Here is a 23,277-nt window from a genome sequence, read left to right on the forward strand (position 1 = left end):
GTAGAACCACTTTATGTTTGTGTATTTGTATAAAGGGTTCCTGTATGGTAAAGGCTTGTATTTCACTTATTCTTCTGAGAGATGTGATAGCTATTAGGAAGGCTACTTTCCAGGTTAAGTATTGAATCTCACAAGAGTGCATGGGTTCAAATGGTGGATCCATGAGTCGTGTTAATACAATATTGAGGTTCCACGAAGGAACTAGTGGTGTTCTTGGTGGAATGATCCTTTTTAGACCCTCCATAAATGCTTTTATGACTGGTATTCTAAATAGCGAAGTTGAATGTGTAATTTGCAGATGGGCAGAAATTTCTGTGAGATGTATTTTAATGGATGAAAAAGCTAACTTAGACTTTTGTAACTGTAGTTAGTAGCTTACAATGTTTTTCGCGGACGCGTGTAATGGTTGAATTTTATTATTATGACAGTAATAAACAAATTGCTTCCATTTATTTGCGTAACAATGTCTTGTAGTAGGTTTTCTAGCCTGTTTGATGACCTCCATACATTCTTGTGTAAGGTCTAGATGTCCGAATTCTAAGACTTCAGGAGCAAGATTGCTAGATTGAGCGATGCGGGATTCGGGTGTCTGATCTGTTGTTTGTGTTGAGTTAACAGATCTGGTCTGTTTGGTAGTCTGATATGAGGCACTACTGACTGGTCTAGTAATTTTGTGCACCAAGGTTATTGTGCCCAAGTTGGTGCTATTAGTATTAGTTTGAGTTTGTTTTGACTCAATTTGTTTGCGAGATACGGAAGGAGTGGGAGAGGGGGAAAAGCGTAAGCAAATATCCCTGACCAACTCATCCATAACGCATTGCCCTTGGAGTGAGGCTGTGGGTACCTGGATGCGAAGTTTTGGCATTTTGCGTTTTCTTTTGTTGCGAATAGGTCTATTTGCGGTGTTCCCCAGGTTTGGAAGTAGGTTTGTAGTATCTGGGGATGAATTTCCAATTCGTGGATCTGTTGGTGATCCCGACTGAGATTGTCGGCTAACTGGTTTTGAATTCCTGGTATGTATTGCGCTATTAGGCGGATGTGATTGTGAATCGCCCAATGCCAAATCTTTTGTGCTAAGAGGCACAACTGTGTTGAGTGTGTCCCTCCCTGCTTGTTTAGGTAATACATTGTTGTCATGTTGTCTGTTTTGACAAGAATGTGTTTGTGGGTTATTAGTGGTTGAAATGCTTTCAACGCTAGAAACACTGCTAGTAGTTCTAACTGATTTATATGAAGTTGTTTCTGTTGAGTGTCCCATTGTCCCTGGATGCTGTGCTGGTTGAGGTGTGCTCCCCACACTACCATGGAAGCATCTGTTGTGATCACGTATTGAGGCACTGGGTCTTGGAAAGGACGCCCTTGGTTTAAATGTATAGGATTCCACCATTGTAGCGAGGTGTGTGTTTGGCAGTCTATTAACACTAGATCCTGAAGTTGACCCTGTGCTTGTGTCCATTGTGTTGCTAGGCACTGTTGTAGTGGCCGCATGTGTAATCTTGCGTTTGGGACAATGGGTATGCATGAAGACATCATGCCTAGAAGTTTCATCACTAATTTTACTTGATACTGTTGGTTTGGGTGCATGCCTTGTATTACGTTTTGGAATGCTTGTACCCTTTGTGGACTTGGAGTGGCAATCCCTTTTTTTGTGTTGATTGTTGCTCCTAAGTATTGTTGTTTTTGGCACAGTTGTAAGTGTGATTTTAGGTAGTTTATTGAGAACCCTAGTTTGTGAAGGGTTTCTATGACGTATTTTGTGTGTTGAAGACAGTGTTTTTGAGTGTTGGTTTTTATTAACCAATCATCTAGGTACGGGAATACATGTATGTGCTGTCTTCTGAAATGTGCTGCTACTACTGCAAGGCATTTTGTAAATACCCTTGGTGCTGTTGTTATCCCGAATGGTAACACTTTTAATTGGTAATGTACTCCTTGGATTACAAACCTTAAGTATTTTCTGTGTGAAGGATGTATGGCTAAATGGAAGTACGCATCCTTGAGATCTAATGTTGATATGTAGTCTTGTTGTTTGAGCAAGGGGATTACGTCTTGAAGTGTCACCATGTGAAAGTGATCTGATTTGATGTAAAGATTTAGTGTTCTGAGATCTAAGATGGGTCTCAGAGTTTTGTCCTTTTTGGGTATTAGAAAATACAGGGAATAAACACCTGTTCCTTTCCGATGGTTGGGTACCAGTTCTATTGCGTCTTTTTGTAACAACGCTTGGACTTCTAGTTGTAATAGATTCAAGTGCTGTTTGGACATGTTGTGTGTTCTTGGAGGCACATTTGGTGGTAATTGTAGGAATTCTATGCAATAACCATGTTGGACAATGGCTGGGACCCACGAGTCTGTTGTTATTTCCTCCCAATGTTGGTAATAATGTGTGAGTCTCCCACCCACTGGTGTTATGTGTTGGGGATTTGTGACACTGAAGTCACTGTTTAGTTTGAGGTGTTTTTGGACTTTGGAACTTTCCCCTAGTTTTAGGGAACTGTCCACCTCTGTATTGTCCTCGAAAGCCTCCTCTTTGATACTGGCCCTGGTATGTGGGTCTGGTTTGTGAGGTTGAGGGTTCTGTGCTTTGGGCCCGAAACCCCCCTCTAAATTGTGTCTTCCTAAATGTGCCTCTGCTCTGTGGGGAGTAGAGCGCGCCCATGGCCTTGGCCGTCTCAGTGTCCTTCTTCAGCTTCTCTATAGCAGTGTCCACCTCCGGCCCAAACAACTTCTGTCCATTAAAAGGCATATTAAGCACAGCCTGTTGGATCTCTGGCTTAAACCCGGAGGTGCGTAGCCATGCATGTCTCCGAATAGTGACCGATGTATTCACAGTTCTTGCGGCTGTGTCCGCTGCATCCATTGCCGATCGTATCTGATTGTTGAGATACTTTGGCCCTCTTCCACCACTTGCAGTGTACGCTTTTGGAACTCCTTGGGCAGATGTTCTATAAAGTGCTGCATTTCATCCGAATGAGCTCTGTCATATCTTGACAATAAAGCTTGGGAATTCGCAATGCGCCATTGATTGGCCGCTTGTGCTGCAACTCTTTTCCCCGCTGCATCAAACTTTCGACTTTCTTTGTCAGGTGGTGGTGCATCTCCAGAGGTGTGTGAATTAGCCCTTTTACGTGCTGCGCCTACTACTACTGAGTCAGGTGTCAGTTGTTGCGTGATGTACACAGGGTCTGTAGGGGGAGGCTTGTACTTTTTCTCCACCCTAGGTGTGATGGCTCTGCCTTTGACGGGCTCTTGAAATACTTGTTTCGTGTGTTTCAACATCCCTGGTAACATTGGAAGACTTTGGTACTGACTGTGTGTCGACGACAAAGTATTAAATAAAAAGTCATCCTTAATGGGTTCAGCGTGCAGTGTCACATTGTGAAAAGCCGCTGCTCTGGACACCACTTGCGTGTAGGCAGTACTGTCTTCAGGTGGTGATGGTCTTGCTGGGTAGCAGTCTGGACTATTGTCTGATACTGGCGCATCATATAGATCCCACGCATCTGGGTCATCCTGGCTCATCCCTGTGTGCGTTGGAGATTGCATCATAGGGGGGGGGTTGCAATTGGTGACAGTTGCGGTGAGTGGTGTGGTGATGGTTGTGGCAAAAAGCGTGGTGGAGTTACTGCTTTTTCCACTTTTGCTTGTGGCTGTTTTCCTTTGTCTTGGAAAGCAAGTTTCCTTTTCATCATTATAGGAGGGAGAGTTCTTATTTTCCCTGTTTCCTTTTGAATATGGAGCCTTCTTTGCGTATAACCTGGCTCCTTGTCCAAATTTATGGCCTTGTAGTTGCTGAAAGGCCTTGTTCTTCGGAGTAGGAGCTTGTTTTCGGCTCCGAAGCTGGGTGTTTCGGTACCAAAACTTTTTCTACAGTCTTTTTCGGCTCCGATCTCTCGGTGCAGACTTAGTTCGGAGCCGGTATCTCAGTGTTGAGTCTGGTCGGAGCCAGGTTCTCGGTGTCGAGTATACTCTGTGCCGGGATCTCGACTGGAGTCGGATGACTTCGACATATGTGTGCCCTTTTTCGGTGCCGATGGATGGTCACCATTTTTACAGGTTAAGCCATGGCCTGCCGGCGGTGGCGTCCCCTGGGTCTTCATAATTTTGGCGTGAGTTTTTGCCGGGGCTGGTTTACTCACGGTTTTCGGCGTCTGCTCCGTTCCGAGCCAGCAATGGAGAAAGTCTCCTCTTCTTCCACGTCCTGGTATCCTGACGGCGCCGATGCCATTTGAAGCCTCCTTGCTCTCGCCTCGCAGGTATCCTCTTTGTGTTCGGGGGACAAACACAAATTACAGACCAGATGTTGATCTGTGTAAGGATACTTGTTGTGGCATTCGGGGCAGAAGCGGAATGGGGTCCGTTCCATTAGCCTTGAAGACGCACGCGGTCGGGCCGACCAGGCCCCACCGGGGGATAGAAGCCCCGAAGGGCTACCGGAGCTTTTCTTTTCTTCGGTGTCGATTCAGCGTTAACTAACCCGATACAGAACGCAAACAATACCGTTGAATTTTCCGAGATTTAACTAACTTCCCGAACCGAAACACGGAGCGAAGAGGAACACGTCCGAACCCGATGGCGGAAAGAAAACAATCTAAGATGGAGTCGCCGCCCATGCGCAATGGAGCCGAAATAGGAGGAGTCCCTCGATCTCGTGACTCGAAAAGACTTCTTCGAAGAAAAACAACTTGTAACACTCCGAGCCCAACACTAGATGGCGGGATATGCACAGCATGTGTATCTGCAGATACACATGCCATCGAAGATATATATATATATATATATATATATATATATATATATATATATATATATATATATATATGTGGAAAATGTCACTTACCCAGTGCACATCTGTTTGTGGCATTAGTCACTGCAGATTCACATGCTGTGCACAGTCCGCCGTCTGGTGTTGGGCTCGGAGTGTTACAAGTTGTTTTTCTTCGAAGAAGTCTTTCGAGTCACGAGACCGAGGGACTCCTCCCCTTTCGATTCCATTGCGCATGGGCGTCGACTCCATCTTAGATTGTTTTCCCCGCAGAGGGTGAGGTAGGAGTTGTGTATGCTAGTAATAGTGCCCATGCAATGGAATGAATCTGTATGTACAAGATGAAGGTTAAAGTAATGTATTTACAAATGTACAAATGTTCAAGATCTACTTCTAAACGGCTACAGGCTCCCGGGGAGGCGGGTGAGCGCATGGGAATCTGCAGCGACTAATGCCACGAACAGATGTACACTGGGTAAGTGACATTTTCAGTTCGGTGGCATGTGTAGCTGCAGATACACATGCTGTGCATAGACTAGTAAGCAGTTATCTCCCCAAAAGCGGTGGTTCAGCCTGTAGGAGTTGAAGTAGTTTGAAATAATGTTCTCAATACAGCTTGACCTACTGTAGCTTGTTGTGCAGTTAACACATCTACACAGTAGTGCTTAGTAAATGTATGAGGCGTAGACCATGTTGCTGCCTTACATATCTCGTTCATTGGAATATTTCCTAGAAAGGCCATGGTAGCACCTTTCTTTCTGGTAGAGTGTGCCCTTGGAGTAATAGGCAGCTCTCTCTTTGCTTTCAGATAGCATGTTTGAATGCACCTAACTATCCACCTAGCAATGCCTTGTTTTGAAATTGGATTTCCTGTATGAGGTTTTTGAAAGGCAATAAATAGTTGTTTTGTTTTCCTGATTAGTTTTGTTCTGTCAATGTAGTACATTAGTGCTCTTTTGATGTCTAATGTATGTAGTTCTCTTTCGGCTACAGAATTTGGCTGTGGGAAGAACACTGGTAATTCTACTGTTTGATTTAAGTGGAACGGTGAGATAACCTTTGGTAAAAATTTTGGATTTGTCCGTAGAACTACCTTATTCTTATGTATTTGAATAAATGGTTCTTGTATGGTAACTGCCTGAATCTCACTCACTCTTCTTAGAGATGTGATGGCAATTAAAAATGCGACTTTCCACGTTAAGTATTGCATTTCACAAGAATGCATGGGCTCGAAAGGTGGACCCATGAGTCTTGTTAAGACAATGTTGAGGTTCCATGAAGGAACAGGTGGTGTTCTTGGTGGTATAATTCTCTTTAGGCCTTCCATAAACGCTTTAATGACTGGTATTCTAAATAGTGAAGTAGAATGAGTAATTTGCAGGTAAGCTGATATTGCGGTGAGATGTATCTTTATGGAAGAGAAAGCTAGATTTGATTTTTGCAAATGTAGTAAATATCCTACTATATCTTTAGGAGATGCGTGTAATGGTTGGATTTGATTATTATGGCAGTAACAAACAAATCTTTTCCATTTATTTGCATAGCAGTGTCTAGTGGAAGGTTTCCTAGCTTGCCTTATGACCTCCATACATTCTTGTGTGAGGTCTAAGTGTCCGAATTCTAGGATTTCAGGAGCCAAATTGCTAGATTCAGCGATGCTGGATTTGGATGTCTGATCTGTTGTTTGTGTTGTGTTAACAGATCTGGCCTGTTGGGTAGTTTGACATGAGGTACCACTGAAAGGTCTAGTAGTGTTGTGTACCAGGGTTGCCTTGCCCATGTTGGTGCTATTAGTATGAGTTTGAGTTTGTTTTGACTCAATCTGTTTACTAGATATGGAAGGAGAGGGAGAGGGGGAAAAGCGTATGCAAATATCCCTGACCAGTTCATCCATAGAGCATTGCCTTGGGATTGATCCTGTGGGTACCTGGATGCGAAGTTTTGGCATTTTGAGTTTTCTTTTGTTGCAAATAGATCTATTTGAGGTTTTCCCCAAATTTGAAAGTAATAGTTTAGTATTTGGGGGTGAATTTCCCATTCGTGGATCTGTTGGTGATCCCGAGAGAGATTGTCTGCTAGCTGATTCTGAATCCCTGGAATAAATTGTGCTATTAGGCGAATGTGGTTGTGAATCGCCCAATGCCAAATTTTTTGTGTTAGGAGGCACAACTGTGTCGAGTGTGTTCCTCCTTGTTTGTTTAGATAATACATTGTTGTCATGTTGTCTGTTTTGACAAGAATGTATTTTTGTGTTATTATGGGTTGAAATGCTTTGAGCGCTAGAAATACTGCTAACAGTTCTAGGTGATTTATGTGAAACTGCCTTTGATGTATGTCCCATTGTCCTTGGATGCTGTGTTGATTGAGGTGTGCTCCCCACCCTGTCATGGAAGCATCCGTCGTTATGACGTATTGTGGCACTGGGTCTTGGAAAGGCCGCCCTCTGTTTAAATTTGTACTGTTCCACCATAGAAGCGAGATGTATGTTTGGCGGTCTATCAACACCAGATCTAGAAGTTGACCCTGTGCTTGTGACCATTGTAATGCTAGGCACTGTTGTAAGGGCCGCATGTGCAATCTTGCGTTTGGGACAATAGCTATGCATGAAGACATCATGCCTAGGAGTTTCATTACCATCTTGACTTGTATCTTTTGTGTTGGATACATGGCCTGTATTACTTTGTGAAATGTTTGAACTCTTTGTGGACTTGGAGTGGCAATCCCTTTTGCTGTGTTGATTGTTGCTCCTAAGTATTGTTGTGTTTGACACGGCAAAAGGTGTGACTTTGCGTAGTTGATGGAGAAACCTAGCTCGTGAAGGGTCTGTATGACATATTTTGTGTGCTGTGAACACCTTCTTAGCGTGTTGGTTTTGATTAACCAGTCGTCTAAGTACGGGAACACATGTATTTGCTGCCTTCTGATATGTGCAGCTACTACTGCTAGGCATTTTGTAAAAACCCTTGGCGCAGTTGTTATTCCGAATGGCAACACTTTGAATTGGTAATGTATTCCTTTGAATACGAATCTTAGGTATTTCCTGTGTGAAAGATGTATTGGTATATGGAAATAAGCATCTTTTAGGTCTAATGTCATGTAGTCTTGCTGTTTGAGCAGTGGGATTACGTCTTGTAACGTGACCATGTGAAAGTGGTCTGATCTGATGTAGGTATTTAGTGTTCTGAGGTCTAGTATTGGTCTCAGAGTTTTGTCCTTTTTTGGTATTAGAAAGTACAGTGAGTAAACTCCTGTGTTTTTCTGTGGACCTGGTACTAATTCTATTGCATCCTTTTGTAGTAATGCTTGAACTTCTAGTCCTAGAAGATCTATATGTTGTTTTGACATATTGTGTGTTTTCGGTGGGACGTTTGGAGGGAATTGGAGAAATTCTATGCAATAACCATGCTGGATAATTGCTAAGACCCAAGTGTCTGTTGCTATTTCCTACCAGGATTGGTAAAATTGGCTTAGTCTGCCCCCCACAGATGTTGTGTGACGGGTTTGTGTGACTTGTGAGTGTTCACTGTTTATTTTGAGGCGTTTTGGGGCCTTGGAATTTTCCTCGATTTCTTGGGAATTGGCCCCCTCTATATTGTCCCCGAAAACCTCCCCTCTGATATTGACCCTGGTAAGTAGGTGGTCTTGTCTGGGAAGTGTTGGTTTCTGTGGGTTGCCCTCGAAACCCCCCCCCCTAAAAGGTGTTTTCCGAAATGTGCCTCTGCTCTGCGGGGAGTAGAGTGCGCCCATGGCTTTGGCTGTATCGGTGTCCTTTTTTAGTTTTTCAATGGCCGTGTCTACCTCCGGCCCAAACAACTGCTGTTCATTAAACGGCATATTGAGCACAGCCTGTTGGATTGCGGGCTTGAACCCAGAGGTGCGCAGCCATGCGTGTCTGCGTATTGACTGCAGTGTTTATTGTCCTTGCAGCTGTGTCTGCTGCATCCATGGAAGACCGTATCTGATTGTTAGAGATACTTTGTCCCTCTTCCACCACCTGTTGTGCTCTTTTTTGGAACTCCTTGGGTAAATGTTCGATGAAATGCTGCATTTCATCCCAATGAGCCCTGTCGTATCTCGCCAAAAGTGCTTGGGAGTTGGCAATACGCCACTGATTTGCTGCTTGTGCTGCAACCCTTTTTCCCGCAGCATCAAATTTGTGGCTCTCCTTGTCCGGAGATGTTGCGTCGCCTGAGGTATGAGAGTTGACTCTCTTACGAGCTGCCCCCACAACTACAGAGTCTGGTGTCAGTTGTGTTGTAATAAATATTGGATCTGTGGGCGGTGGCTTATATTTTTTCTCCACCCTTGGAGTTATGGCTCTGCCCTTAACTGGATCTTGAAATATTTGTTTTGAATGCCTTAGCATTCCTGGGAGCATGGGAAGGCTTTGGTACTGGCTATGGGTGGAGGACAGGGTGTTAAAGAGAAAGTCATCCTCAATTGGTTCCGAATGTAGTGAGACATTGTGAAACTCGGCTGCCCTTGCGACCACCTGTGTGTATGATGTACTGTCCTCAGGTGGTGACGGTTTAGTTGGATACGAGTCTGGGCTATTGTCAGACACAGGAGCATCGTAGAGGTCTCATGCATCGGGATCATCCTGACTCATTGTGGTATGAGCTGGTAAGTGCGTTAGTGGTGGAGTTGGCGCTGGTGATGCATGTGTTGATGATGGTGGAGAAGGTGGTGGGGTTACTTTCTTTACCACCTTTGCCTGTGGTTGCTTGTCCCCTTGTTGAAAGGCAAGTTTCCTTTTAATCCTGATTGGGGGAAGAGTAGTTATCTTCCCTGTGTCTTCATGAATATGAAGCCTCCTCTGCATGTAGTCAGTCTCTACAGCTTGAAGCTCCTCTCCAAATCTATGTAATTGGGTGGTTAGCCCTTGTTCCTCTGTATAGGAACTAGTTTTCGGCTGCGAGGCTGTTTTCGGGCCCGAAACCTGTTTGGTAGTCTTTTTCGGCTCCGAAGAAGTTTTCTTTGCTTTCGGCGTGGTGTCTCGGTGCCGAATGTCTTCGGTGCCGCTGTCACTGCGCCGAAGTTTCTCGGAGCCGCTGTCTCGGCTCCGAGGTTGCTGTGTGGCGGTATCACGACCGGAGTCGGATGACTTCGACACCAGCATGCCCTTTTTTGGTGCCTTGGCTCGGTCACCTAATTTTTGGGTTAAGCCATGGCCTGTTGGCAGTGGCGTCCCCTGGGCTTTTGTGGACTTTTCGTGAGTCCTTATTTTCGACGTCTTACTCACGGTTGTTGTTTCTTCGGCGTCGAGTTCTTCGGAGTCCCATTCGTGGATGGAGAAAGCTTCCTCTTCCTCCTCAAACCGTTGTTGACCTGTCGGCGTGGACGCCATTTGTAATCTCTTGGCTCTTCGGTCTCTCAGCGTCTTCCTCGACCGAAACGCTCGGCAGGCTTCACGCGTATCCTCCTTGTGCTCGGGGGACAGGCACAAGTTACAGACCAGATGCTGATCCGTATACGGATATTTGTTATGGCATTTTGGACAGAAGCGGAACGAGGTCCGTTCCATCAGTCTTGAAGTCGCACGCGGTCGGGCCGACCAGGCCCCGACGGGGGATCGAAATTACCCCGAAGGGCCACCGGAGCTCTTCAAGATTCGGTGTCGATTTGTTCTAACTAACCCGATACCGAACGCAACAATACCGACGTTTTTTTCGGAGATTCTAACTAACTTTCCGACCCGAAACACAGAGCGAAAAGGAACACGTCCGAACCCGATGGCAGAAAAAAAACAATCTAAGATGGAGTCGACGCCCATGCGCAATGGAATCGAAAGGGGAGGAGTCCCTCGGTCTCGTGACTCAAAAGACTTCTTCGAAGAAAAACAACTTGTAACACTCCGAGCCCAACACCAGACGGCAGACTATGCACAGCATGTGTATCTGCAGCTACACATGCCACCGAACATATATACACACACACACATACACACACACACATATGGAAAATGTCACTTACCCAGTGTACATCTGTTCGTGGCATTAGTCGCTGCAGATTCACATGCTTTGCATAGTCCGCCGTCTGGTGTTGGGTCGGAGTGTTACAAGTTGTTTTTCTTCGAAGAAGTCTTTTCGAGTCACGAGACCGAGGGACTCCTCCTCCTTTGTTTCCATAGCGCATGGGCGTCGACTCCATCTTAGATTGTTTTCCCCGCAGAGGGTGAGGTAGGAGTTGTGTATGTTAGTAATAGTGCCCATGCAATGGAATGAATAAGTATGTACAAATTAAAGTTTAAGTAATATATTTACAAATGTACAAATGTTGAAGATTACTTCCAAACGGCTACAGGCTCCCGGGGAGGCGGGTGGCCGCATGTGAATCTGCAGCGACTAATGCCACGAACAGATGTACACTGGGTAAGTGACATTTTCCGTTCGGTGGCATGTGTAGCTGCAGATACACATGCTTTGCATAGACTAGTAAGCAGTTATCTCCCCAAAAGCGGTGGCTCAGCCTGTAGGAGTGGAAGTAGTTTGAAATAAAGTTCTTAGTACGGCTTGACCTACTGTGGCTTGTTGTGCGGATAGCACGTCTACACAGTAAATGTGTGAGGCGTAGACCATGTGGCTGCCTTACATATTTCGTTCATTGGAATATTTCCTAGGAAGGCCATGGTAGCGCCTTTCTTTCTGGTTGAGTGTGCCTTTGGTGTAATGGGCAGCTCTCTCTTTGCTTTAAGGTAGCAGGTTTGGATGCACTTAACTATCCATCTGGCTATACCCGGTTTTGATATTGGGTTTCCTGTATGAGGTTTTTGAAATGCAATAAACAGTTGTTTTGTTTTCCTAATTAGTTTTGTTCTGTCAATGTAGTACATTAGTGCTCTTCTGATGTCTAATGTGTGTAGTGCCCTTTCAGCTACTGAGTCTGGCTGTGGGAAGAACACTGGTAGTTCTACTGTTTGATTTAAGTGGAACGGTGAAATAACTTTTGGTAAAAATTTAGGATTGGTTCTTAGAACTACCTTATTTTTGTGTATTTTGAATAAAAGGTTCTTGTATAGTAAACGCCTGAATTTCACTTACTCTTCTTAGAGATGTAATGGCAATGAGAAATGCAACCTTCCATGTTAAGAATTGCATTTCGCAAGAATGCATGGGTTCGAAAGGTGGACCCATGAGTCTTGTTAAGACGATGTTGAGGTTCCATGAAGGAACAGGTGGTGTTCTTGGTGGTATAATTCTTTTTAGGCCTTCCATAAACGCTTTAATGACAGGTATCCTAAATAGTGAAGTTGAATGGGTAATCTGCAGGTATGCAGATATTGCTGCGAGGTGTATCTTTATGGAAGAGAAGGCCAGATTTGATTTCTGTAAATGTAGTAAGTATCCTACTACATCCTTTGGAGATGCATGTAATGGTTGAACTTGATTATTATGGCAGTAGCAAACAAATATTTTCCATTTACTTGCATAGCAGTGTCTAGTGGATGGTCTTCTAGCTTGTTTTATGACCTCCATACATTCTTGGGTGAGGTTTAAATGTCCGAATTCTAGGATTTCAGGAGCCAGATTGCTAGATTCAGCGATGCTGGGTTTGGATGCCTGATCTGTTGTTTGTGTTGTGTTAACAGATCTGGCCTGTTGGGTAGCTTGACATGGGGTACTACTGACAAGTCTAGTAGTGTTGTGTACCAAGGTTGTCTTGCCCATGTTGGTGCTATTAGTATGAGTTTGAGTTTGTTTTGACTCAATTTGTTTACTAGATATGGAAGGAGAGGGGGAAAAGCGTACGCAAATATCCCTGACCAATTCATCCATAGAGCATTGCCTTGAGACTGCCTGTGTGGGTACCTGGATGCGAAGTTTTGGCATTTTGCGTTCTCTTTTGTTGCAAATAGGTCTATTTTAGGTGTTCCCCAAATTTGGAAGTAAGTGTTTAGAATTTGGGGGTGAATCTCCCATTCGTGGACTTGTTGGTGATCTCGAGAGAGATTGTCTGCTAGCTGATTCTGGATCCCTGGAATAAACTGTGCTATTAGGCGAATGTGGTTGTGAATTGCCCATTGCCATATCTTTTGTGCCAGGAGGCACAGCTGTGTCGAGTGTGTTCCCCCCTGTTTGTTTAGATAATACATTGTTGTCATGTTGTCTGTTTTGACAAGAATGTATTTGTGGGTTATGATGGGTTGAAATGCTTTCAACGCTAGGAATACTGCTAGCAACTCGAGGTGATTTATATGCAACTTTGTTTGATGTACGTCCCATTGTCCTTGGATGCTGTGTTGATTGAGGTGTGCTCCCCACCCTGTCATGGAGGCATCTGTTGTTATCACGTATTGTGGCACTGGGTCTTGGAAAGGCCGCCCTTTGTTTAAATTTATACTGTTCCACCATAGAAGCGAGATGTATGTTTGGAGGTCTATCAACACCAGATCTAGAAGGTGACCCTGTGCATGTGACCATTGTGATGCTAGGCACTGTTGTAAGGGCCTCATGTGCAATCTTGCGTTTGGGACAATGGCTATGCATGAGGACATCATGCCTAGGAGTTTTAATACCATCTTTGCATATATTTTTTGTGTTGGATACATGGCTTGTATAACCTTGAAAAAATTTTGAACCCTTTGTGGACTTGGAGTGGCTATCCCCTTTGTTGTGTTGATTGTTGCTCCTAAGTACTGCTGTGTTTTGCACGGCAGAATGTGTGATTTTGCATAGTTGATGGAGAAGCTGAGTTTGTAGAGGGTTTGTATGACATAATCTGTGTGGTGTGAACACTTTGTTAGCGAGTTGGTCTTGATTAGCCAATCGTCTAGGTACGGGAACACATGTATTTGCTGCCTTCTGATATGTGCAGCTACTACTGCTAGGCATTTTGTAAATACTCTTGATGCGGTCGTTATACCGAACGGCAACACCTTGAATTGGTAATGTATCCCCTTGAATACGAACCTTAGGTATTTCCTGTGCGAGGGATGTATCGGTATGTGGAAATACGCGTCCTTTAGATCTAGGGTTGTCATGTATTCTTGTTGTTTTAGCAGTGGTAATACGTCTTGTAGCGTGACCATGTAAAAGTGTTCCGATTTGATGTAGGTGTTTAGTGTTCTGAGATCTAGGATTGATCTCAGTGTTTTGTCTTTTTTTGGTATTAGAAAGTACAGTGAGTAAACTCCTGTGTTCCTTTGTGTACGTGGTACAAATTCTATTGCGTCCTTTTGCATGAATGCCTGAACTTCTAGTTCCAGAAGGTCTAAATGCTGTTTTGACATATTTTGTGTTTTTGGTGGGACATTTGGAGGGAGTTGGAGAAATTCTATGCAATAACCATGTTGGATAATTGCTAAGACCCAAGTGTCTGTTGTTATCTCCTTCCAAGATTTGTAAAACTGGCTTAGTCTTCCCCCCACTGGTGTTGTGTGAAGGGGTTGAGTGACTTGTGAGTCACTGTTTGGTTGTAGGGGTTTTTGGACTTTGAAATTTTCCCCGGTTTCTAGGGAATTGTCCCCCTCTGTACTGGCCCCGAAAGCCTCCCCTTTGGTACTGTCCCTGGTAGGTAGACGGTGTTGATTGTGAGGTGCTGGCTTGTGTGGCTTGACCCCGAAACCCCCCTCTGTAGGTTGTTTTTCGAAATGTGCCGAAAGTGCCTCTGCCCTGCGGGGAATAGAGTGGCCCATGGCCTTGGCTGTGTCAGTGTCCTTTTTCAATTTCTCAATTGCCGTGTCCACTTCGGGTCCAAACAATTGTTGTTCATTGAACGGCATATTGAGCACCGCCTGTTGTATCTCAGGTTTAAAGCCGGATGTGCGCAACCATGCGTGCCTTCTTATGGTTACCGCAGTATTTATTGTTCTTGCAGCTGTATCCGCTGCATCCATAGAGGAGCGTATTTGGTTATTGGAGATATTCTGTCCCTCCTCAACTACTTGTTTTGCCCGTTTTTGAAATTCTTTGGGTAGATGCTCGATGAGATGCTGCATCTCGTCCCAATGGGCTCTATCATATCGCGCTAGGAGCGCCTGAGAGTTCGCGATGCGCCACTGGTTTGCAGCTTGTACTGCAACCCTTTTTCCAGCTGCGTCGAACTTGCGGCTTTCTTTGTCCGGAGGTGGTGCGTCGCCTGATGTGTGCGAGTTGGCTCTTTTGCGAGCTGCCCCTACTACAACTGAATCTGGTGGCAGTTGTGATGTGATAAAAGCAGGGTCCGTGGGCGGTGCTTTATATTTTTTCTCCACCCTTGGAGTTATCGCTCTGCTTTTGACAGGTTCTTTGAAGATCTGTTTTGCGTGCCTTAGCATTCCCGGAAGCATAGGCAGGCTTTGATAGGTGCTATGGGTGGATGAGAGGGTGTTGAAAAGGAAGTCATCCTCGACAGGTTCTGAGTGTAACGACACGTTATGGAACTCTGCTGCCCTAGCTACCACCTGTGCATACGCTGTGCTGTCCTCAGGTGGTGAGGGCTTGGTAGGGTACGACTCAGGACTATTGTCTGATACTGGGGCGTCATATAGATCCCAAGCGTCCTGGTCATCTTGGCTCATGGTGGTATGAGCTGGTGAATGTGACGGAGTCTGTGCCGGTGATGTATGAGTTACAGGTGGAGGAGAGGGTGGTGGAGTTACTTTCTTCACCACTTTTGCCTGTGGTGTTTGTTCTTGTGTTTGGAACTCGAGTCTCCTTTTTCTCCTGATTGGGGGAAGAGTGCTGATCTTCCCTCTCCCACTCTGTATGAAGATCCGCTTTTGTGTGTGGTCTACGTCAGTGGTCTGTAACTCTTCTTCAAATCTGTGCTTGCACATTTGAGAGGACAGTGATTGTTCCTCTGAATACGAGCTGGCAGTCGGTTCGGTTGCTGGTCGTTTTGGCACCGAAACGGTGTCTTTGCTTGTTTTCGGCTCCGAGGAGAATTTTCTCTTTTTGGGAGTCGAGCTTTCTCGGCGTCGATCATCCTCGGTGCCGCTGTCTCTGCGTCGAGCAGCTTCGGTTCCGCTGTCTCGGCGTCGACCCTTTTCGGCAGCACTTTCTCGGTCCCGAGATTGCTGCGTGCCTGTGTCTCGACCCGAGTCGGACGATCGCGGCACTAGTTCGCCCTTTTTTGGTGCCGATGGACGGTCACCTACTTTATGGGTTGAGCCATGGCCTGTTGGCAGTGGCGTCCCCTGGGCCTTGTCTGTTTTCTTGTGTGGTGCTTGTTTCGACGTCTTACTCACGGTTTCTTCGACGTCGAATTCTTCCGAGTCCGATTCATGGATGGAGAAGGCTTCCTCTTCTTCTCCTTGTTCCTCGAACCCTCTTTGTCCTGTCGGCGTGGACGCCATCTGCAACCTTCTGGCTCTTCGGTCACGGAGCGTCTTTCGGGACCGAAACGCACGACAGGCCTCACACGTTTCTTCCTTGTGCTCGGGCGACAGGCACAAGTTGCAGACCAAATGTTGGTCTGTATATGGATATTTATTGTGGCATTTAGGACAGAATCGGAACGGGGTCTGTTCCATCAGTGTCGATGTTCCACGCGGTCGGGCCGACCAGGCCCCGACGGGGGATCGAAATTACCCCGAAGGGCTACCGGAGCTCTTCACGATTCGGTGTCGATTCTATCTAACCTGATACCGAACGAAACAATACCGACGTAGTTTTCCGAAGTTATGACTATCTTTCCATCCCGAAACCCGGAGCGAAAAGGAACACGTCCGAACCCGATGGCGGAAAAAAAACAATCTAAGATGGAGTCGACGCCCATGCGCAATGGAAACAAAGGAGGAGGAGTCCCTCGGTCTCGTGACTCGAAAAGACTTCTTCGAAAAAAAACTTGTAACACTCCGACCCAACACCAGACGGCGGACTATAATGTAGATAGAAATACAACATTAGAACTTATAGAACGTAATAAGTCTAAAGAGGCATGTGATACAGTTAGGTTTATCACTGAATATACTGATGCATCCCTTATTTTACAAAAATTTATGTTCAAACATTGGAAATTACTTTCACAGGACCCAATATTTAAGGATATCGCATTAGGGCCAATTAAGACATCCTTTCGTAGGGGTAAAACGTTGAGAACTCTTTTAAGTCCCAGCTTCACGACTATCCCTCCTAAAACAACTTGGTTATCTCAAAAAGAAGTTGGTTTCTACAGATGTGGCGTATGTGGAGTGTGTCGCTGGGCCTGTCATAGGTTGAAAGAATACCATCATGAGGGCAAATCACATTTAATACGTTCTACTATGGATTGCAATTCCAATCATGTTGTGTATATAATACGATGTAAATGTTCAAAAATCTATGTGGGCAGCACCATACGACCACTTAAAATTAGAATAAGCGAACACATGCGGGCACTTAAAAATGAGGATATGAGATATCCCTTGGTGACCCATATGGTCTCATGTTCTACACAAGGAGTTCAAAAGAGGTTTACATTTTTTGGTCTGGAACACATTGTACGCAACCCAAGAGGTGGCAATAGAGAGTTATATTTACGCCAACAGGAGGCACTATGGATAATGAGACTTAGGACTGTTGAAACTGGTCTTAATACTGATAGGGAACTAGAGTTCTTTTTGGGTGATTAATTATAAAAAATTTTGACTGTTTATATATTAGTTTATATGTAATATTCAATGTACTATATAATATTTCTATTTGTTAACATTATCAAGTGTATATGAGTGCTGAGCCAAAATTCTCATTTGTCTATTCCTTTAATAATAGTGGGGTTACTATTATTGATTTGTTTTTTATTTCCTTTGGTTCCATATAGTAATCACATATTATTTATTGTTGTTAATCAACGTGTGCTGCTATATATGATTTATGTAGTTGTTATAAAAGGTCATTATGGAGATTTCTGGAAATTTGTTATAGCGAATCCTCTTTTTCTTCTTTCTTTTTTACTATATAAGGGGTGTATTTATTCATTTATACTATCGTTAGTCTTTCATTATTAGTGGAATGTAGGCATTTTGAAGTGTGTGAAATCGGATCGTTTATGTGATTAGTCCGATTTCCATGTCTATTCCCTTTCTTCTGGAATAGTGTATTACCAACCCTGAAGTGTATTTAACTTCCGGGTCGATACGCGCGACGTCAGCGTACTCGCTAGACGTTCATGAAACAGGAGACGGAAGATGCCGGTGATTCTTTAATTTTGCTGACAATTCGAAATTGAGACGTAAGTGTTCTCGGTAGACTTGAGTATAAGATTTTGAGCATGTTAACTGATTGATGGGACATTTATTTGATTTTTAGTAGGTGGTATATTTCAAATTAGATCGTCATGGATTTTCAGAGACTATTAAGTCTATATTGATTAATTTTATTAATAATAAGCGTTTTCTTATTACATTCTGTTTATTTTGGATATGGTGGATACATGTAGTATGTGTAGTTGATGATGAAACCCATGTGTTGACTTATTTTATGCTGATATTTATTGTGGGTTTTTCTTGACAGCAGTTGAAATATCAGATGTTGAAGTAGTCTATAGGACAATTTATTATTGCTGAATCTACATTTTATTTCTCGATTATTTTTGGATCTGTAAGGTACAGTAACCTAATTGAAATCTTGGTTCTGTTTGGTGTTTGGTGTACACTATAATTTAAATGCATGTGGATTGTTGCACTAGTGGTGTTATGTGGTTTAAAGGCAGTTCAGTGGTGACGTATACAAAAAGAAACATTTTTTTGTTAAGGGTATAGACTATTTACTTTATTTGTTCTACATGTGAGGTTTATCCTTTTCCTTTTGTAGATATACTATACATTGTGCTTTTTGGGGTACGTAATACACTTTTTAGGTAATGAATCTCTCCCTTTGGGTTATGCATGCACACTTGGGTGCACTTATATGTTATTTGACGATTGAGCATATTGGCCATTACTCATATGTGTTATCTATGACTTTTTAGCCCTGAAGAAGTCGTTTAGGGATGTTATTCATTCCCAAAGACGAAACACGTGTTGGCTTGAACGTCTTGTAACCAGAATGTGGCTTGAATTTGGACATATGAACAATTTGGATCAAAGATCGCTCAAAAATTAAACATTTTTCATCAAATACCGTGGACTAATTGCTTTAATAAGCGTAACCGAAAGTTGGTTGTAATCTGTTAATTTGAATAATCATGGACTACTGATGTTACAGTTTTCTTCCCTTTGTTCTATACTCATAATACTGTTTTGGGTTACTTTATTACATTTATGTACTTGAGGAGACTTTGATGGATAGTATCATCTTTACATTACGAGTTGTGTAAATATTTGTTATCAGTGTTTTTCTAGGGGTCACCCCATTGTGCAATGTATTATTAGTGTGAGGTTTAGGACCTCTGAGGGTTGGGTGTTTCCCTTGTGGGGTTTCCCCAATAATTATACTGGCAGACTAGTACTTTGAGCGCCATTTCCTCATATTACACCCCGTTTTTATTATTGTATGCAAAGCATGTGTATCTGCAGCTACACATGCCACCAAACATATATTTACTAAAAGGTTCACAAATCTGACAACAAAGAATAATTCAAGCATGAAGCATGCAAATCTCTGAAAGATCCAGCGCAGGAGAGCCTAAAATAACCCATTTTGTACTGCTAGCGTATGCTGCTCCTCAGATATTCTATGGGAGCAGGAGGAATCCTTCAGACGTTGTTAAATTATTTTTTACTCAACCCTAGATAATTTGGTTTGAATGGTCTCATAAGGATTGTGCTTCCCACCTTAAATAATTATATGCTCCACTTCTTATGATCATACAGGGATGGGATCTGTCACGTCAGTCCTATGCAGGTGATACACAACTTGTGGTAAGGTCAGATACTATCAACTGATGATAAAATGACCCTGATCAATTTTACCACTACAGTTGGTTACCCTTACCTATACAATCTTTGCATATTTTTTACAGCACGGAAGCCCACTCTACCCAATGGCAGAATACCCCCTCACTAATTACTCCAACCCAGCTCACTGCTCTAATCGCAACTCCTCTTGCACCTATAGCACAACACCCTACACCTGACAGGATACTTACCCCAGTTCTTCACCAATCTTTATGTCACGACTACTGAAAAATGCGATGCGGGGAAAGCGCAGGTCCTGGTGCAGCATAAAGACACGCACAGGAATCAGGTTGGGGTCACACAGGTGGTTGATGAAACGACTCACATTCCCATAATAGCGGGCATCAATGCAGTATACCTCGCCGTCCTGCAAGATACAACAGGTATCCAATTGTAAAGGAATGAAAGAAAAGGGCAGGGAAGAAAGTCAACCATGGAGGGAAAAGGATCGTGGTTGGAGGAAAGTAAAAACATTCACAATGGAAATAGAAAATAGGATAAAGAAAACATCAGACAAGATAGGGTGATGAAAAAATGGCAAGATCAGCAGGGAGTTAGAATCAAATCGAACATACAAAAAAGAAGAACTGATGCAGATGAAATGAGTCAAAAGGGAAAGAGAATGAAGATGAAATAGAGTAAACAACAAGGAACCACCAAATAGGAGGAGAACAGAAAGTTGGAGAAAGAGAAAAACAGACAATGAAAAAAATAGCTCACTTTAAGTACTCTTCTAGGGGTGCAATCTCCTAGGGTAGGTTAGAGTGCACAAGCAACATGAAGAGATTTACAACCTGAATATAAGGACAGTGATCATCAGCCATGATTAAACTTACAAAGATTTCCATGAACATCAGCGATCCAATCAACTATGCATTACAGCAGAATCAACTCCGACATGATTTTAAAGAGCAGAATCACACACGGCCAAAAGGCAATATTCAGCAGCCCAAGATGCAGACATACTACCAAGGCGACACAGTGGTGCACTGCCCAGGTCTCAGTTTAAATGTGCATGCAAAAAAAATGGAAATAAGAGTGGTCACTGAACCAGTATTCCACGTTTCAGGTTCCCACTCAAAGGCTGGTCGGGACCAATGTCACCACCCTAAAGCCAGACAGATCCAAATGTCATTATGCTGATTCGCTTGCCATGGGCGGTTGTTTCTAAAGAGTGTGGTGCAATCCCCGCTCCCTGGCCAGATGAAGCAACCCAGCAATTGTTAAAGGTTTTGAGTTACCGCACATGATGTTTCGATGACAAGTACAATAATCACAAGAACTAAAATATTAAGTGAATCATTTTGTGTACAACTACCACAAGGTCTTCATTTTGCATTACTACGTTGTTATCAAGTCAATGAATTCCTGCTTAAGAAGTCACGATTCAGTTATTACTAACTACTAACATGTTCAAGCTTCTTTAAGGAGAAAATATGCCCACACATCTTTGTCTTTAATTTGAATTCTGTAACCTTTTCAGTCTACTTCCATGCCTCTTCTTTACCACAGCTTACCCATTCTAAATCTATGTTGCTCTTCTACATCTGCTATTTGCTTTTGATTATTACTTCTTTCTCTCAAGAGAAAGAGATTACATATGCTGTTCTGCATATGAAAAGGAGTGCAGCTGTCCCGTATGTTTGTTAAATGTCTCACAGTATTTTAGATGGATGTTTCAAATACAGAGAGGACATCCTGAGCTACACTGTCACATGTAGAGTGGCACTATCATCTGCCTTGGCAATGAGCCCAGTGTTGAAACCGGATCAGGAGTCCCAGAATTTCTGGGCTCAAATTGTGGGATCTGCATCATTTACCTTGGATGTTCTGTAGCGGACTGTAAAAAGTTGGCTCTTTATATAGTATACCCAAATGATGTATACTGTGTAAGGAGACTAGGTATCCCCTTAGTAGTGGACTGGGTTTTCTTTAAAAATCCTGAGTGCTCTAATTGCAGTAGGATGGTCGAGCAGCTTAGGCTAATCAAAGGTGAGTGTTAGCCATCTGCGGCATATACAGTCAATAAATGATACACATGACTCAATATGGAGATCCACACCAATTTATAAAAATAACACTTATCTTTATATAATTTGAGGCACCAAGACCATCACTATCAATTAAGTATGTTATATGTTCTGAATTTTCAAAGGTTTGAAAAATCATCAGTGCAATCCCTGAAGCGGTAATTTTATCCTATGGAAGAAAGGCATATACGGCATACAGGTACTTTACAGTGACTGACAGGACCAATCTTCCGGACTCAAGGGGGGGCAGGGTCCAAGACAGCACCAACAGGTCACCTCGGGCAGCACGAAGGCAGCTGGGTGCAAAGGTGCAATTCAGCGATTGGTGCCCCGTTGAAATAAATGGGGATCAGTCTGGTCAAAAAGAGGCTACAAGCTGGGACTGGGGTACCATTCTGGCTGAGCCAACAAGTGAGCTCAGGTCTCACGATGCTCTGGGACTTAGGAACACCTTTGGTCCTCTTCTCCTAGGGCCAGGGTGGCTGGGTGCGGAGCGGGATTTTGTCACTGGGGGCACTCATAGTAGAGAGGGCCTGCGCAAAGAGGCTGCAGGTGGCGGGAAGTCCACAAGTGTCAAACCGAAGGGGGGCGGGCTTCGGATCTGGGAACCTTGCTGGCACCGTTGGCCCACGGTGCAGTAGTGCTTTCCGGTGTATGTTTTTTGGCAGTCCAGAGTCCTCATTCTTCTGGGGTGCTTGCAGGATGCATGGGAGCAGCTCTGCTACTCTACAGGAGTCTCTGGATCTTGAGTGAAGACTAGCAGTCCCGCCAGACTTTTGGGGGCACAAGCAGCTGCACAACTAGTCGTCTTTGGCTCAATTGTCGAGGACAGCCGGCAGGCCGGCAGAGTTGGCACCAAGTCAGTGTCTGGTCTTCTGTTCTTGCTTTTGCAACTCTTCAGTGTCCATCTTCTTCTTTCAGATTGGCAGGATATGATTTCCTGGTTGCTGCAGCTCACCTAAGTACTAGATTTAGGGGCATTAGTGGAATGATTGGTAGTAGTCAATGGGCTACTTACCCCTGGGGTCACTGCGCCCCTATATACCCACTTCCTGTGGGAAGTGGGCATAACCCTGTCCCAGAGTTTTTTTTGCTGCTATTATCAAGATGGCAGACATTTAAATTTCACATCCACATCAGGTAGCCCACCACAGGGGTGGAACTAGCCAGAGGATGCCCCTCTGAATTATAATTTTCCCGCCTGTCCAAGTGCCAAATGGGCCTTAGTCAGGGTGGTGGGAATAACTAAAGGCGGCAGGCTCTTGGAAATCCCTGCCTTGTAATGCTATTTTACAGGTCATCCTGTTGGAAGGGGTGTATAACACCCTCTGCTAAAGCAGGCTTTGTTCCTGGCCGCCAGAGAGAGAATGGGCTCTCCTCAACGGGGGTCAGAAACATCTGTGGGGGCAGGCTGGTCAGAACCAGTCGACCAGCACAGTAGTAGTTCGTATGTTTTCAGGGGGCACCTCTCAGCTGTGAGCATGTATTAATAAATCCATCACTGGAATCAGTGTAGGTTTATTAGTACAAGATGTCTGATACCAAATATATTTGGTTTCAGTGAAGTCATCATGTAGCTGGGGAACTCGTTTTTACCTGTGTCCAGCACATATACTTAAAATGGCTTCCCTGGTCACTTGCACTGGCAGTAACTGAACTTGCCAGTACAGGAGGATATCTGCTCA

The 23,277-nt window shown here is 43.9% G+C and overlaps 1 protein-coding gene across 5 annotated transcripts in view; it reads right to left on the minus strand.

Annotated features, from left to right (window-relative positions):
- The window catches only part of EHMT2 (euchromatic histone lysine methyltransferase 2), a 220,706-nt gene that overhangs the window by 50,295 nt on the left and 147,134 nt on the right, over positions 1-23,277 (minus strand). For all 5 annotated transcript variants that reach the window (XM_069237196.1, XM_069237195.1, XM_069237194.1 and 2 more), the window contains one exon: positions 19,754-19,929. In XM_069237196.1, the coding sequence (XP_069093297.1) occupies positions 19,754-19,929 (176 nt within the window). The remainder of the gene's footprint in view (positions 1-19,753; positions 19,930-23,277) is intronic.

The sequence above is a fragment of the Pleurodeles waltl genome, chromosome 6 (genome assembly GCF_031143425.1).
Source record: "Pleurodeles waltl isolate 20211129_DDA chromosome 6, aPleWal1.hap1.20221129, whole genome shotgun sequence".
Lineage (NCBI taxonomy): Eukaryota > Metazoa > Chordata > Amphibia > Caudata > Salamandridae > Pleurodeles > Pleurodeles waltl.